Consider the following 15,518-nt stretch of genomic DNA (forward strand, 5'->3'; position numbering starts at 1 on the left):
TGAGGACAGAAAGAAATTTCCTTAAGCTCATGGTCACAGGGTTTTGCTGTCCCAATGCTAAGGGGCCACCTGGGGACATAGCGTTAGCACAGCAAATAAAACCATCATTAAAGGCCACACCTTCCCCGTGACCTTCTCCAATCTCATCCCTGTTCCTTCCTAATCTTATCTCTAAGGAGGTAGGATACTCAGACGCATGTCTCTACTGTTTCTTATCATATGGCTGAGAAGTGGCTCTGACCGAAAGCTTCATTAAGAAGCATGAGCTTTTAATGAATTAACCTTTGATGCAATTCCTTCTTTCTTAGGGAAGGCAAACCAAAGTGCATCGAAGAGGCCAAATCCCCAACGCAGTCAGGGACTTGTGCCGGTGCCGGTGCCACGAACCACTATGACCATGTTATTTCAAGACACCACAGCAAGCGTTTTCCCCAAAGCAGAAGAAACGTCTTCATTTAAATAACATTGAAGTTTGCAATAAAATAAATAAAGTGACTTACGTAAACACAACAGGGAGCTCACTTTAACAAGGCAGCTGGTTAAATTCAGGCAAGCTATATACAGACGGTGCCCCTGACAACAACCAGAAAATAGGTTGTTATTCAGTCTTCCTACTTAAATCTCTAGGGCAGCATTTCACCGGAATAAGAAAAAAATCCCTCATACGTCATATAAGGGCACATTATACATGTACACACTTTGATGCACACATCACCCTAACTTCGAAGGGAAGATGGTGATAACCAAGAGAGTCACACGTCTTCCCCCTATGGAAATAACTGGATTTTTCCAAGGTGCATACTGTAAAGAGCAGCTGGTTTGCTTTTCAGTGTGAACGTGTTCGGTTGCAGCAGGCCTCAGAATCAGTCTGTGGATGGTTCTGCTTCTGCCGTGTCCGTGGGCAAGGAGCCAGGCAGGTGGGGAAAAACCACTAACTACTGACTCTCTGAATATGTCCACTCTCCCTGAGCTTCCCGGGCGTCTGGCAGAGGGCCCGCGGGCCGTGGGGCTTCGGCTTCACGTCTGTGAGTGAGGCCGACGTGGGGCTGGCCAGGAGGAAGGGCTCCGGGTTCCCCGGCCCGTCCCGAGGCCACGCAGCTCCCGGCCTTCCGCGTGGCAGGTGAGGACGAGCTCTGGGCCGGACCGACACCATCCACCGCCAGTCGCTAGCTTCGCTCGAGGGCCGCCTGGGAACGTTCCCCGCGACGGCGACCGAGAGCTTATCTTCCCTCCCGGCTGGAAGCCCCCGGGAGCTCTCTGCCGCGGGGACGGCCCTCGGCGGCGTCAGCGCGTTGAGGGCATAGCACCATGCTGGCTAGTGGCTCGAGGCCCCCGGCGGCCCGGCGGGCCACCGCTGCCGTCAGCCGTACAGCTGCTTGAACTGGAAGCACTCGTTGCAGTAGCCGTTACACTTGGCGTTGCCGAAGTGGTCGCAGGCGGGGGCGCGGCAGCGCTGCTTGGGCGGCTCCTCGGGGGCCGGCTCGCCCCGGTGCGGCGTCGGGCCCGCTCGCTGGCTGAGGTGCTGGCACTCCATGCAGAGCTCCTCGCTGCGGCAGGCCAGGATGTTCTTGCAGGAGGCCCGGGCGCACTTGGGCCTCGAGGCGCTCGGCGTGGTCCGAGGCACGTCTCTGCGCTGGCTCGATCTCTGAGAGGGAACAACAGAGGGGACGGTGGGTCCCGCTACTCGGGGACAGCACGGGGCAGTCTCAGCAGACAGCGTGGGTTCTGCAAGGAGCTCTACGGGGCGCAGAGCACCCCCCTGGCCCAGGTAACCAGAGCTCCAGGCGCGCAGTCCGGGAACAGGAGCTGTCCGCGGACGCTTCCTCCCGGTCCCACGAAAGCAGGCCTGGCCCCAGGGAGGCCGAGTGGAGCCCCCAAGCCTCACCCGGAGGCCTGCGAACGCTGGCCCGGCTCACCTCTGCTTGCGTGAATAATGAGCTGCCCTTATTTAAACTCCCTGCCATCTATGAACAGGACAGGCATGCGTCAGCCAAAGCTGGCTTTTCTTAGGTGCCATTGCGCAGAGGCCCGGGGACGCTCTGCCTCCTCCCCGTCTCGTAGTAAAGGATTACTTGAGGAAGCCTGCTAGCCTCTTAGATGCCCGTGCTTTGACTACAAACCCAAGAAGTCTCTGGTCAGCATCTAGCTTTTTGGAGGCTTTAGGAGGTTTAAGTGTTTTTTTTTTTTTTAATTTTTTTAACGTTTATTTATTTGTGAGAGAGAGAGACAGACCGAGTGTGAGCGGGGGAGGGGCGGAGAGAGAGGGGGAGACACAGAATCCGAAGCAGGCACAGAGCCCAACACAGGGCTCGAACTCATGGACCGTGAGATCATGACCTGAGCCGAAGCCAGACGCTTAACAGACTGAGTGAGCCACCCAGGAGCCCCCCAGAGGCTTTATGAGGTTTTAATCTATGGCTGGCTTTATTTACTTTTCAGTTAATTATTTACCTATTAAAAGCTTTTATTTATTTTGAGACAGAGACAGCACCGAGTGGGGAGGGGCAGAGACAGAGAGGGGGAGACAGAATCCCAAGCAGGCTCCACACTGTCAGCGCAGAGCCCAATGCAGGGCTCGAATGCGTGAAACTGTGAGATCCTGACCTGAGCAGAAACCAAGAGTCGGACGCTTTACAGACTGAGCCACCCAGGCGCCCCTATTTACTTTTCAAATGCATTCTGAAGTATCCTTCGGCCACGAAAATCAAGAGCCGCTGCTGCACTTCCAACCCTGGGCGCCACAGTGACCCCGCCCCACTCCCATTCCTCCCCGAACAGGGAGGAAAGTCTGCTTGTCACCGATGGGCAGCAAGGAGGGCTGGCCCAGCAGGGAGGGGGGAGGACCTCAAAATGTCTCACCAGGTGCTCTTCAGTCCTTTTCGCCTCGTGAAATCTCTGGGTCTGCGCTTCGATGAAACACTTCTGGCAGTACCCTTCGAACACGGTGCTTCCGAGGGTGCCGCATTCCCTCCCCAGGCAGGGGACGGCATTCTGGAACCTGGGGACCGTGGGACTGGCCTTCGTGGAAGCGGCGACGAAATCTAAAAGACAGCGGGTGCTGATCAGTGCCACGGGTCGTCTCCAGGCAGGGAGAGACACTGACATTAGAGGAACAAAACAGGTTTCGGACACAGATTCGGGTAGCCTGCGGGGGCTGGGGCGGGGGGGGGGGGGGGGGGGGGGGGGCGGGGCGGTGCAGCGCGGCCTTTTGTAAATGCAGCCGAGTCAAAGACAGTAATGATAATGCCCTTACTGACACATCTTTGACTGTATAAATCTCTCATTTTTGGACATGCTGTACCGGCCAGGCACAGCTACTGTGCAGAGGCATTAACTGCCCGTCCCTCTTTCAAATTAGATTTTCAGCACATCGGTGGGGACTTCCCTCTCTCCGGCTGCTGCTCTTCAGATTTTGGGTTTTCTCTATTGCATCTAAGTCTCCAAAGAAGTCTTGGTTAAACTCTACCTTATAAATGCCAGACACTCAACGGCCTCGTTCGCGAAAACAAATTCTACGGATGCTACCTACGAGGCGCTGTAGGGTTTTGGAAGGTGGTTTCCTGTGCCTTTCGCCTCCACGTGGGGCTGGCACAGCCACGGTGACCGTCCCTCTGTGCAAGCCGCACCTGGCCCCATCGCCCAGAGGGGCCGCCTTCTTGAAGCTCAGGAACTAAACCGCTTCGAGACAGGGGTTTTGAAACGGGAGTTGGGAAATCGATCATGTCACTCACGTTTGTTTTCTCTGTACTCGATGAAACACAGCGTACAGAAGCCTTTGTTTTCTGGAGTCCCGAAATACATGCAGCCGGCTTTTCTGCACTTGCTCGTCCCTGTCCTGTCCCCTGGAGTCCGTGGGGCCTGAGAGAGGCAGCCAGAGGGAGCCTCGGTCCCAGCTCTGCGGCAAGAATGTGGGGAGAGACTCTGGATGAGCTGCGAGGGGTCCGACTTGGACCTCTGGTGACAGGAAGGCGGGACGCTGGAGCTGAGGCCCGAGGAGGGCTCCGCCGTAGTCCTTTTGAAGCAAGTACTGCAGATCCCATTAAACGTCCTGGTGACATCCTGCAGGCAGGCTCGGCACTTCCCGGGGTCTAAGTGCCTCATGCTGTCCGAGGTGTGGCCCGCGTTAAGCTGCCGGGCCTGGTGGCACCGCTCACAGAATCCGTTGTGCTGCACGTTCAGCGTGAAAGGGCAGCCGGGGCTCCTGCATTTCATGGCGGTGGTCTCGCTGAACAGGAAAAGGCTGGGCGCCGTCGGAGGGGCCGAATGAGGCCCCCCGGTGGTCGGCTCCTCGGGGCTCCAGCCCCCGGGCTCGTAGGCCTCACCCCGCGAGGCCCCGGCCGCCACGCCTGGGAGCCCCTCGGGGCCGGGCTTGGAGTGCAGCTTTGAGGACTTGGTGTGGTTGTTTTGCCGCCTCTCGGAGCACTCGTGGCACAAAGGCTGGGTGTTCACGGACATGAAGAAAGGGCAGTTGGGCGTTTCACATTTTACGTCCATGAGGGAGAGCTGGGGCACGGAAGGTTCCAAAGGGTTCTGAGCATGCGCCTCTCTCCGCTCTTGCTCACTGCTCTCCTGCCACTTCTTGTACTCGTGCTGGACGAGTTCAAAGTAATCATCTACCAAGTTTATTTCTTTTGGCAAGTTAGCTTCATCCAGCCTAAAGACCAAGAGGCGACATATGAGACCACGTGGCCACACGCACGACTTCACGTCATTAGCTCACAGGGCAAAACTTTTAGCATGCGGCTATGGCAGTAACTGGATAACCATTCACTGGAAAGCGGGCCCATGATAAAGGGTTTGCCCTCCCAGCACAGTCCTGTACTGCTAAGAAGGCTTCATTATTTCAGGAACCACTGTCTTACTTAATCAATCTCGCACCACCCCAGTGACAGCTAATTCCAAAGAAAGGGCTATTCTGGGGCTGCCTCTATACCTAATTACTCTGGTCCTCTCTTAAAAAGTCACTTTTACCTTTTAACTCCTCAGAGACCCAATTTCTGGTAAAACATGACTCAGGGCATTCATTTGGGACTAGGCTACTCTATAGTTCAAACTACTCTGGGACTTTGTGTCCCGTGTTTTGCCGTTATTAATCTTAAACTTGTGCCTGGTCTCTATCAGCATGAACTGCTAGTCTCAGTCGAGGAGCGGAAGACACGCCCACGGGGCGCTGTCCACTGACTTCTGATCATCTGTAATTTGCTCATCTCCACTGGAAGAAACTGATGCTCATAGGCCTTCATGGTCCTCTCTTGTACATTTCAAGTCCTAAGAAACGGGCATCCCTCTAACATAAAGCCCAGTGTTTAAGGTCTGGATACGTGCACAATGTGCACTCTGAGTCTCTCCTCCACCTTCCAAGTTGGCACAATCCTATGGCCGCCGTAGAAACCCAATCTACAACCCAGTCTGTGTCTGATGTGTCTGTCCTGACCAAGAAGCCAAGAGAAAAAGGTTTTTGTTTCCAAGGATTTTCACTTGCTGGCCCACTGCTAGGGCCATTCAACGAAACAAAACAAAACTATCGTTGGTTTAATATACTTAAAAGCCACAGCGCTGACCGTCGGCATCCAGATATGCAGGCAAATCGCTATGGATAAAGTACTTGTTCTCACGTGAAACCAAAGTTAGGACTGCCTCCAGTCACCCTCTCTGATTCATGTACACAACTCTGGATTTGTTTCACATTGGAAGAAACTGGCTTCGAATAGCTTTACTGTGGAGCTCGGGGGTGGCCTCAGCTTACATGGCTGTCGTACAAACAGCTGAGGATGACAGAGGGAGGAAGAGAGCTAAGAGTAAACTCTTACTTTGCAGCATTGATCAAATGGGTGGTGCCGTGGTCCCAGCCTTGGACAGGGATTTCGATCACCATCAAGTACTCTTTCAAGAGCTTTTCCTTCATCTCATTTTCAGGATCGGTCAAAAAGTGAACTTTTAAGTCTTCAAATCTTCCTCGCTCTCTGTTAACAAGTGGAACAGCTCGGATTTCTGGGGGAGGGGGGGCGGGAAACAAAAATAACACGTCAGCAACATGTGATTCCACTACATGAGATTACGTGTGAGGCCGCGCAGATGTAACGATTAAATTCTGCAAACACAAAAAGGATACAATTAAAGAACTTTGGAAAAGTATTATCAAACTCAGCTGGTGGAGCAAACTATACTAAACTCTAACATCCAGTGCTTTCTTCAGGAAGCTCAGGAAATACCAAGCAGCCTGGAGGCAGTGGATCTCACTGGTTAAATCCCAGAATTCAGAATCGGACTGATCCGATTTTCGATCCTCTGTGATAGAAGGCAAGTTACTGAACCGCTCTGAGCTTCAAGGGTCTCATCTATAAAAACAAGGCCACCAATGCTTACAGCCCATACACCCTTACACCCTGTGTATTACAGCTTACACCCTGTGGATGAAATGAAATAAAAATAATGTCCCTAAAGCACTTAGCACACTGCCTCTTCACTGGCTCTTCAAGCTATTATAATAATAGCTAACCTGACAGACCTTTACCTGCACCATGCCAGGGCTCTGTGCCTTACTTTGTCATGTATCAATGGCAGTAGGAATGTGATGCTTATATCTCCTACTTGAAAGTACTGCCACACCATACACAACGACGGCCGGGGTTACGATTACCGCTATTGCAGTATTGGTGCGAATCAGGCCCCTAACAGAACACCGTATTCAAGTAAAAATAATAACCGTAAATGAGGCGATTGTCATAGGGCCCAAAGAGCCTGGTGTTCAGTGGGAACAGGGTGTCCCAGTATCGACCAGTAGTTACAAGTGTGGATTCACGCGCAGTTTTCTCACCAGGGCCGCTGTCCTTCAGGGTCACCAGGGGTACAAAGTGCTGGCTGTCGTAGCCAAGAATGATGGGGTATCGGTAGCATTCTTGGGCCGGCCAGTGGAGAGGCAGGTAAATCCCGCCCACCTTCAAAGGAGCGAAATTGGAACCCGATTCCAGACTTCTCAGCATTTTGTCTGTGTAGGGAAAGAGAAAGAGATAAATAAGGCCCGCTGGTGATTTTCACCCAATTCTCTTCAGCTGCTGTTGCCTACGACTTAGGTAGCATGGGTTTTTCCTAAGTGCTAAAGCATTAGAGCCGAACGGCCCTTGAACACAAATAAGCAATGTACAGGCATCTCACCTGAAATGACAATGATCGGCCTTCTGAGTATGTTGCAAAGGACAAAGATGTGTATTTCTTCCAGTGAGTTATACTGAAGTCCACCTCGGGCCATGGGTGTGTCTGTGGATGCCATTTTGACGAGGCTGTCCCACTCATCGGTCCAATTCTAAGGAGAAGGGGTAAAGGGAAAAATCACGATTGAGTGAATGTTCTCAGCGTTAAAAACTCAGTCGACTTCGCTCTCTACTGATTCATTTATGTAACTCAGCTGACTTTTCCCCTTTCTGGAAACCATCATTCAAATGATCACCCTTTTTTCCCCATTTTGGTGTTCTTCCTTTATTTTTTCCACTAGAAGGCAAACTTAAAAAGTGGGGGAGGATGGGGACAGCACCTGTTCTCAAAAAAAAAAAAAAATCCCTCATGAGGCATAGCACCAAAGCCCCTTACCCAAATGCACACAGAAATTCCAGGCCTGTGACTGAGAACAGTGAGGCCCACGTTTGAATTGGATTGGCAGGCTCAGTAAAGCATACAAAGGGCCAGTCAGATTGGAAAGCAACCGAAACACCACAGGCAAGACCAGGAACAGAAGCCCTTCTGCTGAAAGGAAGAGATGCCACAGCTGGGAATCTGCTGCCTGGAAGCCCCCCCTGCGGTGGCAACAGCCTCAGGTTCATCCCATAGGAGGTTTCTGGTGTTTTCCACTGACTACGCTTTGCCTAGCCCAGTGCATGTGACCTTGTAAATCATAAGCTCCTTGAGAGCAGGGGGCTGGCCTGGGGAACCCCTGCCCACCAAGGAGCTCTATCCACAGATACTGAACGGGGGAGCAAAACATACCCGAGTGTCGTAGCAAAGCCCCGTTTCCACAAACTCCTGAGACTTAAGAGACTCCAGCTGCCAGCGGAATTTAAAGTTGCGCGTATCTGTCTCCTTGAGAGTGCTGAAGAGTGCCTTCCTCAGGACCAAGTCTGTGTCCTGAACACCCCACATGTACTGGGAAGCAGCGTGCATGAGGCAGTTTCCATCGCCTGAGGACAGAAGCGGCACACATCAAAGACCCAGCAAAGGTTTTCAGGATGCACTCGCCCTGGCTGGCGCAGGGCACTGAATAACAAGGCGTGAGAGAAATGCAAATGGCTTAATTTCTTAGTCAAAGGACACACTGAGAACACTTCACAAGCTAATGACAGCTTTAAGGAAAAAACCATCCTTTTCACTCTTATTCCTAACGACTGACGCCAGCAGCGCAAAGGAGCCAGTGACTGATTATCAGGGGACCTTGGTTCTAGCCTAGCTCTGCCCTAACTAACTGATTTTGGTGTGACCTTGGGGGAAATTCTCCAGCTTCTGAGTATTTTTTCTCTTCGTGAAACGAGAGCACTGGATTATAATCTCTAATGCCCGTCCCTTTCTAGCATTCCTTGATGTTTTGGCTAAGACACTAGTGCTGTTACTCGTCTGGCTCTAGAGAGAACACACGGGGTCATACGCACGAACCAGGAAGCTGGCCTGGCTCCCTTCACTAGACAGGGACGGTCTGGCTATGACTCAGTGGTAAATGACTTGACCATTCCGCTGAAGACTTTGGGGCCTGGGAGTTTCCTCTCCTGGTTTATACAGTGGGATTGAGACTCTCGAATTGCCTACCGCCAGCCTGCCTTCCAGCATTCTGAGAAAAAGACAGGTCTAACTTTATTCCATGAATTTGTTACTTTCACAGATGAAAACCCATGATTCAAGAGACTGCCTTTTTCCCCAACCTCCAAACAATGAACGTTTGGGGGGAATGTGCAATACCAAAAAAGTTAACTCCTTACTCTCTGTTGGCGAGCGCACAGTTGTTTTTATCGAGAAAAGTTCACCTGTTTTCTTACATTACTTCCCAAGTAGGGCTATAAAAGCTTCTGAAATCTTTTTTTTTTTTTATCAGATTTTAATTATAGTCAAACTGCAAAAAAACCAAAACAGAACACCAAAGAAAACCCCTCACATACACATATCCACAGCCAGCATCCCTGCAATTTACACACAAAGACTAGCTAAATAAAATATTGAGACACACGAGCGAAAAAAAGATCGCGCAGTCCTTTGTCTTGGCAGAAGTGTGGCAACGACTGCATTCTGTTGAAATTTCCCCTTTGCAAAATCTAGAGCAAAGATAAGGCTTTTTTTTTTTTCTTCTTCTTCTCGCGCTTACTTTCAGTTCTTTATTGAGAGGCACCAGTACAAAATTCCCTAAGTAACATCAGGAATTCCCCAGCGCCAAGTTATTTGACTAGCAATTGAGCAACAGCTATTGTACTTTTTGTTCTGGTGTGCAGACATTTAAACTGTGAAGCGCACCCTGGACTTTCCAAGTGGGCGTGGCCAGGGTGAGCTGGAATAAGGCTATTCATTATACAAGTGAAATCGCTGTAGCCAATAGACGCTGGAATTTTTCACATGAAGTTTCAATTTTATGCCACCTACTCCCTTCCTCATTCACCACAGTCTCATATCCTCAAATGCAAACTTGTGAATCACCCCCTCCCCAAACAGACCATTCACTCTGTAGAACCACCTAGAGGGGGAAGGTTGTTGTTGTTTTTTTTTTTTTTTTAAGGTGCTAATAAAAACTGGAGCAAAAATTTGTTTTTCCCCCTTCCCTAAATATCTTTTCTTCCTTTTCCAGAATTTTAAGGCATTTTCTTGAACCTGGGGAAATAAAAGGATCTGGGCCCCCAAATCCCTATTGCCCAGCAAATGGTATCAAAATGCACTTGCTTTTGCAGCTTTATTTGTAGCATGAACCCTTACTGGCTTAAATGACCTATCTTTGCAAGACAAGTGTTTACTATTTATGTACATCGTTTTTGTTTTTTTTTTTCTTAAGGAGAATTTCAACCTAAAATGTCAGTTAACTCTGTTAATGATAAGATGGTTTTCCTCTTCCTACCACGTTACTAATTTGGCAGAATCTCTCTGTTTCCAACTCTCCCAAAGTTCACTGTCTCGCTTTTTTGGTAACAAAAATGGGAGAGAGTTAAAACCACAAACTGTCAGGAATATAAACCCCTTGAGGATGACTTAACATAATTACCCACTTCTATGCATCACTTGATTTAAGGCCAAGAACAATGTAAACCCTACCTATTCCCAGTTTTCATTCTACCTTTATTTCCAAGAACCTGTGCTTCAGAAGTAGAGACAACGTGTTGAAGTAACGCACAAGACCACCCAGGACACAGCAAAATACGTATCTCCAATCACTCCACTTACCCAACTCCAAAATAGCCAAAGATAATGTACCAACTAAGTTAATTAACTTAATACTCTTATCATCTCCTTGTCAACAAGGATCTCCTCTGCTTGGATGTATTATTTGGATCGAGGTGGTCTTAACGAAGGACTGTTGTGGATGTAAGAACCTCTAAGATTCCTGTCCTCACTTAGACTATGAGCGTTTCATTGATTGTGAACAGTCTATTTGCTTCTTGTGATAATTCGCTATATGCTAATGCAGGATTTTGCATCTGCATAAAACAGTACGCTTGGATGTTTCCATGATATACCTACTCTTGCTCAAAGGAAGTAATCAAAATACAAAACAATAAAGCTTAGAACAGGAAACAGCTACGCATGGTAAAGGGCCATTGGGCAGACACACACAGACAGCAAGGAAATTCAGAACTAGGAATCCCTAAAAATAATAAAGTAGAGGTCTAAAGTCTGTGCCAAAAAGCTCAAGTACCTTTCTATCTCATATCATGGGACCAAAACCAACAGAACCGAGGTAAGAGCAGAGCCGACAACAAGGGGCCCCTTTTGTCCTCAACAGCCATGCACTGGTTAAGCCACACATGCAATCAATTCAAGAAGTGTAAGGTCATTATCACAAGCATCCTCTAATGGTAGTGGGAAATAACAACAGTAATACTAGTTTTCACACCATGCTTTCCTTTTGAACTGAAAACCTTCGAAGGTTTCCACTACTGGCCAGGGAAGCGTATTTTACAAAGGACTAAACAGACAGCCCCAGCAATCAGATACGGAAGTCATCTAATGGGAGGCATGGTGTTTAGAAATGCATTCCTCGAGCCTCAGTGCCTCTGCTCTCTAAGACACACAACTACAGAGTAGCCTTAACAAAAATAGTGGCAAAGGAAGCTTGCTTTCATCACATGCCTATCATAGAATTTCTACACCGAAGCGTCCACGGTCTCAAGAGACTCGCGTCTGGGCTAGTGCGACCAGAATTTGACGAATTCTGCCGGCACCGTGGCGGCCAGCCCCGAGACCAAGCTTACCGTTCGTCTTCAGGGCCACCAGCTTCCTGACTTCTCGACACCAGTTCAGCTTCTTCTGGCTTTCGAGGGAGGCCTGGATGGTTCTGTCAATGAGCGCTTTGTGGATGATCTCCCGAAACTGGGGACAAAACTGGCAAGTTCTGAACATTTCCAGCGTGTACCGGTGCATGGATTTGAAATGGTGAATGATCCCGTTGGTAGGCTTAAATATATCTTCTGGAGTTCTCTCTCGTATCTTCACAGCTTTCCGCATGTTGCTCAAATACAAAGCCTGGGGAAGGAGTTGTTCAGCCATGGTGCTCTGCAACACCTGAAGAGGAGTGGGGGACAAAACCCATTCCGTGAGTCCAACTCCGATACCGCTCCTATATACCTGGTGGCAGGAAACCCCTGTGTTTGATCTGGTCATTACCCTGATCTGTAGGCAAAAGATCTTAGCCGCCTCTAGTCCCAGGATACTAGCTGGCCCCCAAGATGAACTCACAGTGGACTCTTTTAAGTTACATCACTTTTACAGATTAGTCTAAACAAGAGAAGGAAGGCGGAGAGTGGGTACTGAGGAGGAGGGGAATAACCCGCGTTTTCAGTAACGTTTGTCAGGGAGCCAAGCCCATCTGTCAGCGACAGGTACTGTACCTCATAACCAACAAGCCCCCATCTCATTCTGACGCTACTCGGACACAGCCACTGGATCTCGGGAGCCCTGAATGCCAGTGCCAGGCACAAGGTAGTCCTGACAAGTCCGTGGCTCCTCCCCTATGACCACTCCCCTTGCTCTTAGGCAAAGCCTTGATTCATCTCTTGTAAGCCCTCCCTCCCTATACTGGAAAGTAAATGTTTTGTGAGAAATCTTGAAATATTATGTTGTCACATAGGCTGCTGATTCAAGTTTCTCCTTTAGCCCCAAGGTGAAATATTTATAAAGAGCTTATTTCTAAAATGTATTCTAAAATTTATAGAGTTTTAACTGAGTATAACCAACGAAAAAAGCCTATTTCCAGTAAGATGCTTTGCAGTTTTAAGACCAGATAATAAGCAATCTTTCAGAACCTCTCCACTGAACTTTACAAGATCAGAATAAGAAACAGAAAAATAACAATAACAGAAGAAGAAATTTCACACTTTCAAGAGCAGGCATGAGAGCTCAATCATTTCAACTGCCAACCAGATTTATGATCAACCAACACTTGGATAATACATTCCCCCCGCCGTCTTCACCGTGAAATCTTTAAGCATTCTTTCTTTCTGGTGGAAAGAAATGAAAGTCTGGAAGTAGATAAGGAATGATGTTTCAGCCAGGGGGACACTCAGGACAAATGAAAGAAGACGGGGCAAACCCCAGCATCTACAACCCACGCCAACGGCATGGGATGTTGTGAATTGATGCAACGTGGGATCTTTGCAGCGTGTGGCTGTGTAGAAACCCAGTTCTCATTCCTAAGCCTCAGGAGGGTGCCTCACAATACATCTGGGTTTCCAAGATGAGACAAAGATGGGTTTAGAGCATGAAGATATTCCCTAGGAAGTTTCATGGGAACTGTTAATCTCACTCCTGTATCATAGTATGTGTATTTGACTAGGCAAGCTTTTAGTTGAGAAAGACCTTAAACCTATCTACGAGTAAGAAGAAACCTGGATTTTAGGGAAGCCACTCCTAAGTGGGACTACGCTCTTTTAAAGCCATTGATAAAGTGGTTTAAATTCTTGTGGCTCAAGGTAGAGAGGTTGGATTAGATGACCCTGACGTTGCTTCCAAGGAGTTTTCTGGTGATCGTTTTGGATAAGGATTCCTATCCGGATTGCCAGTGAGGCCTGGGAGACGTCACTCTCTGGGTCAGCTGGTAACCTGTCCTTTGACGTCAGACATTCTCTGAAGGTGGAAATGGGCAAAATTATAACAGGACCCCAAGCACAATGCAGGGACAGAAACATTACACACATTTCTGCTTTGTGGCACGGCAAAAGTCTCACGGTATCACTCATTCATCTGTTCATCACTCAAGAAGCACTGCCTGACCACCTACTGAAGGTCGAGTGCCATGCTTAATGCTGGGGCTAAAAAATCAAAGTTGACCCTATTCTCGGTCTGCAGCCAAGGCAACAGAAGCACAGGTCCCGCCCAGGTTCCACACCATCCAGCACAGAGAGCTCTGCCCAGATGCCACAACTTCCAACACCTGCCCCTCGCTATTCCCACAACGCAAGGTGTTCCCACAAGCGCCTGCTGCTCTCAGAGGGGAAGAGGCGGGAAGGAAAAAGATTTGAAACAAGCTAAGTGCTGCCTTTTTGTTTTTCTGGGTCTTCTATTATTCTCTTCTGACTTAAAAATCTTTCAGCAAAGACCTTAACTAGTGAGGGCTGTAAACCATATGCAAGACATGCAAACGTCAATACTGGATGGCTCAAGGTCATCTCATTCATAGGCTTAGCCTCGCACAGTGTGCAGAAGTGCCTCCTTAAAAGAAGCAAAACGCACAGCCCAAGCTCCCCGTTCTTGGACTTCTCCACATTTAAGATTAAGGAATAGATTCTCCTGACCTATGATTGTCATGCCCTTCCAGGTCAAGATGTACGCTGTTACCCTTAACGTTACTTTTACGTCGGTTACCTCACTGGCTTTTTATCCACAAATGCCTCACCCGAATTTCAGGAAAAGTATCCCGCCGACACTTCAAACATTGCACGAGGAATTGTAAAAATCAAAGAAGCACCTTAGACAGCGAGAAGGGGGCAGTAACTGGCTGTTCAGTCACTGGGGACACTAGGGCTGTGGTCCAGAGAGAGCTGTTTCATGAACGATGGTTCTCTCCAAATGCTGCCCCCAGACACTAGACCAGACCAGCCTTCCAAGGAAAGAAGATCAGAGACAGGGAGAACCGAACACAAATAGGTCTCAAAAGAGCTGAGCTCCGTCCTTACTTAATACCACTGCTTTCCTGAGAGGCCAGGTGGCAGGATGTGGGACGACCCGGGCTGACAAAGACTGCCTGACTGCGGGGTAGGGGCTGGGGCAGGGGCCCGCAGAGCACTGTGAACCCGAGGAGCACCCGAAAAGCAGGCCAACGCGCACACTTGTCTTAACGCTGCTTCCACCAGAAAAAGAGGAACGCCTGTCCCTCGACCCCACCCACCTCCTTGCACTTAACTTGGAGTGTCTCTGCAAGCTGTCCCTGGACAGGCAGGCTGGCTGAGTCCCCCACCCCCGCCGGTTCAGTTGCCTCTGCGACACCCCACCCGGCGGTGGGCTGGGTTTGCACAATCTGCCAAGAAGCCACAGCGGTTCTGCAAGGTCTACGTGTCCAAAAGCAGGCAGAGCTTGACTTAAAAATAAAGAAAGGCACGAAAAGGAGCAAAGCACCACCGACCACCGACCTAGCAGTCCGGAGGCGATTCTCCACCAGTCCGCTGCAGCCTAAGTTTTTTTGCAGCATGTAAAAGGGCCAGTTGGCTGGACGAATCCAGAGCTGTCACCCCAACATCTGGCGCGGCGACCTCAAGTCCTAGCATTTCAAGAGCTACAATGGGCACATACGGCCAACAAACTCCCCCCCAGCACCGCTGCAAAGCCCACGCCAGCTTAGACGAGGCCAGCCCGCGAGACGCTGCCAATTCCACACCCGCAGCCCTGGCCCCGCGGAGCCGCTGGGCAGACGGCACGGGGACGCGGCGATTACCTGTCCCGGCCGCGCGATCCTCTTCCTAAGTCCCAAGTCCAGGTCAGGACCGGCGCGCGCAGTGGGCCGGGATCGATGCGGCGCGGAGGAGGCGCCCCATGGACGCCGGAGCCAGGCGCTCGCTCGCTCGCTGGCCGGGCCGGCCGGGGGTGTGATCAAGACGGCTGCCGCCGCCACCGCCGCCGCACTTCTCCTGGCGGCTGCTGTCACCGCTCCGCCCCCGCGGGCTCCGAGCTCGCTGCACTTGGCCCGCTGCGAAGTCTGCAGACTGCCAGTTCTCTTTTTCCCTTTCTGTTTTACCGCCGGCGGAGGGTCGGGGGGGATTTCCACCCAGGGACTTTCCAGTCACGTGACGCCGGGCCCGGCGCCGAGAGCCGCGGGTCGCCGGCCGCCAGGGGGCGCAGGGGGCGCAGAG

At 50.2% G+C, this 15,518-nt stretch overlaps 1 protein-coding gene across 3 annotated transcripts; it reads right to left on the reverse strand.

Moving 5' to 3' along the window:
- Positions 1-1,074: 1,074 nt before the first annotated feature.
- On the reverse strand, positions 1,075-15,236 carry TNFAIP3 (TNF alpha induced protein 3). Of its 3 annotated transcripts, none has more exons than XM_027056783.2 (9): positions 15,104-15,236; positions 11,430-11,739; positions 7,981-8,171; positions 7,156-7,303; positions 6,818-6,988; positions 5,811-5,991; positions 3,732-4,654; positions 2,860-3,041; positions 1,075-1,645 (listed from the first exon to the last, which is right to left on the reverse strand). In XM_027056783.2, the coding sequence occupies exons 2-9, from the start codon at positions 11,722-11,724 to the stop codon at positions 1,361-1,363; spliced, it is 2,376 nt and encodes a 791-aa protein (XP_026912584.2). In that variant the 5' UTR covers positions 11,725-11,739; positions 15,104-15,236; the 3' UTR covers positions 1,075-1,360. The 3 variants fall into 3 exon arrangements, with proteins under 3 accessions (XP_026912584.2, XP_026912585.2, XP_053078171.1); XM_027056784.2 differs by lacking the exon at positions 15,104-15,236 and adding an exon at positions 14,802-14,841; XM_053222196.1 differs by lacking the exon at positions 15,104-15,236 and having other exon boundaries at positions 11,430-12,623.
- Between the last annotated feature and the right edge of the window lie 282 nt (positions 15,237-15,518).

This window comes from Acinonyx jubatus, chromosome B2, assembly GCF_027475565.1.
Source record: "Acinonyx jubatus isolate Ajub_Pintada_27869175 chromosome B2, VMU_Ajub_asm_v1.0, whole genome shotgun sequence".
Taxonomy (NCBI): Eukaryota; Metazoa; Chordata; class Mammalia; order Carnivora; family Felidae; genus Acinonyx; species Acinonyx jubatus.

Excerpts from the sequence above, each read along its gene's own strand:
- TNFAIP3 (XM_053222196.1), bottom strand. The coding sequence starts at position 11,838 with ATGACCAGATCAAACACAGGGGTTTCCTGCCACCAGGTATATAGGAGC. Across the intron at positions 7,304-7,980 it reads GGCTTTGCTACGACACTCGG|AATTGGACCGATGAGTGGGA; the intron begins GTATGTTTTGCT and ends CCTTCTCCTTAG. Across the intron at positions 4,655-5,810 it reads CATTTGATCAATGCTGCAAA|GCTGGATGAAGCTAACTTGC; the intron begins GTAAGAGTTTAC and ends CTTGGTCTTTAG.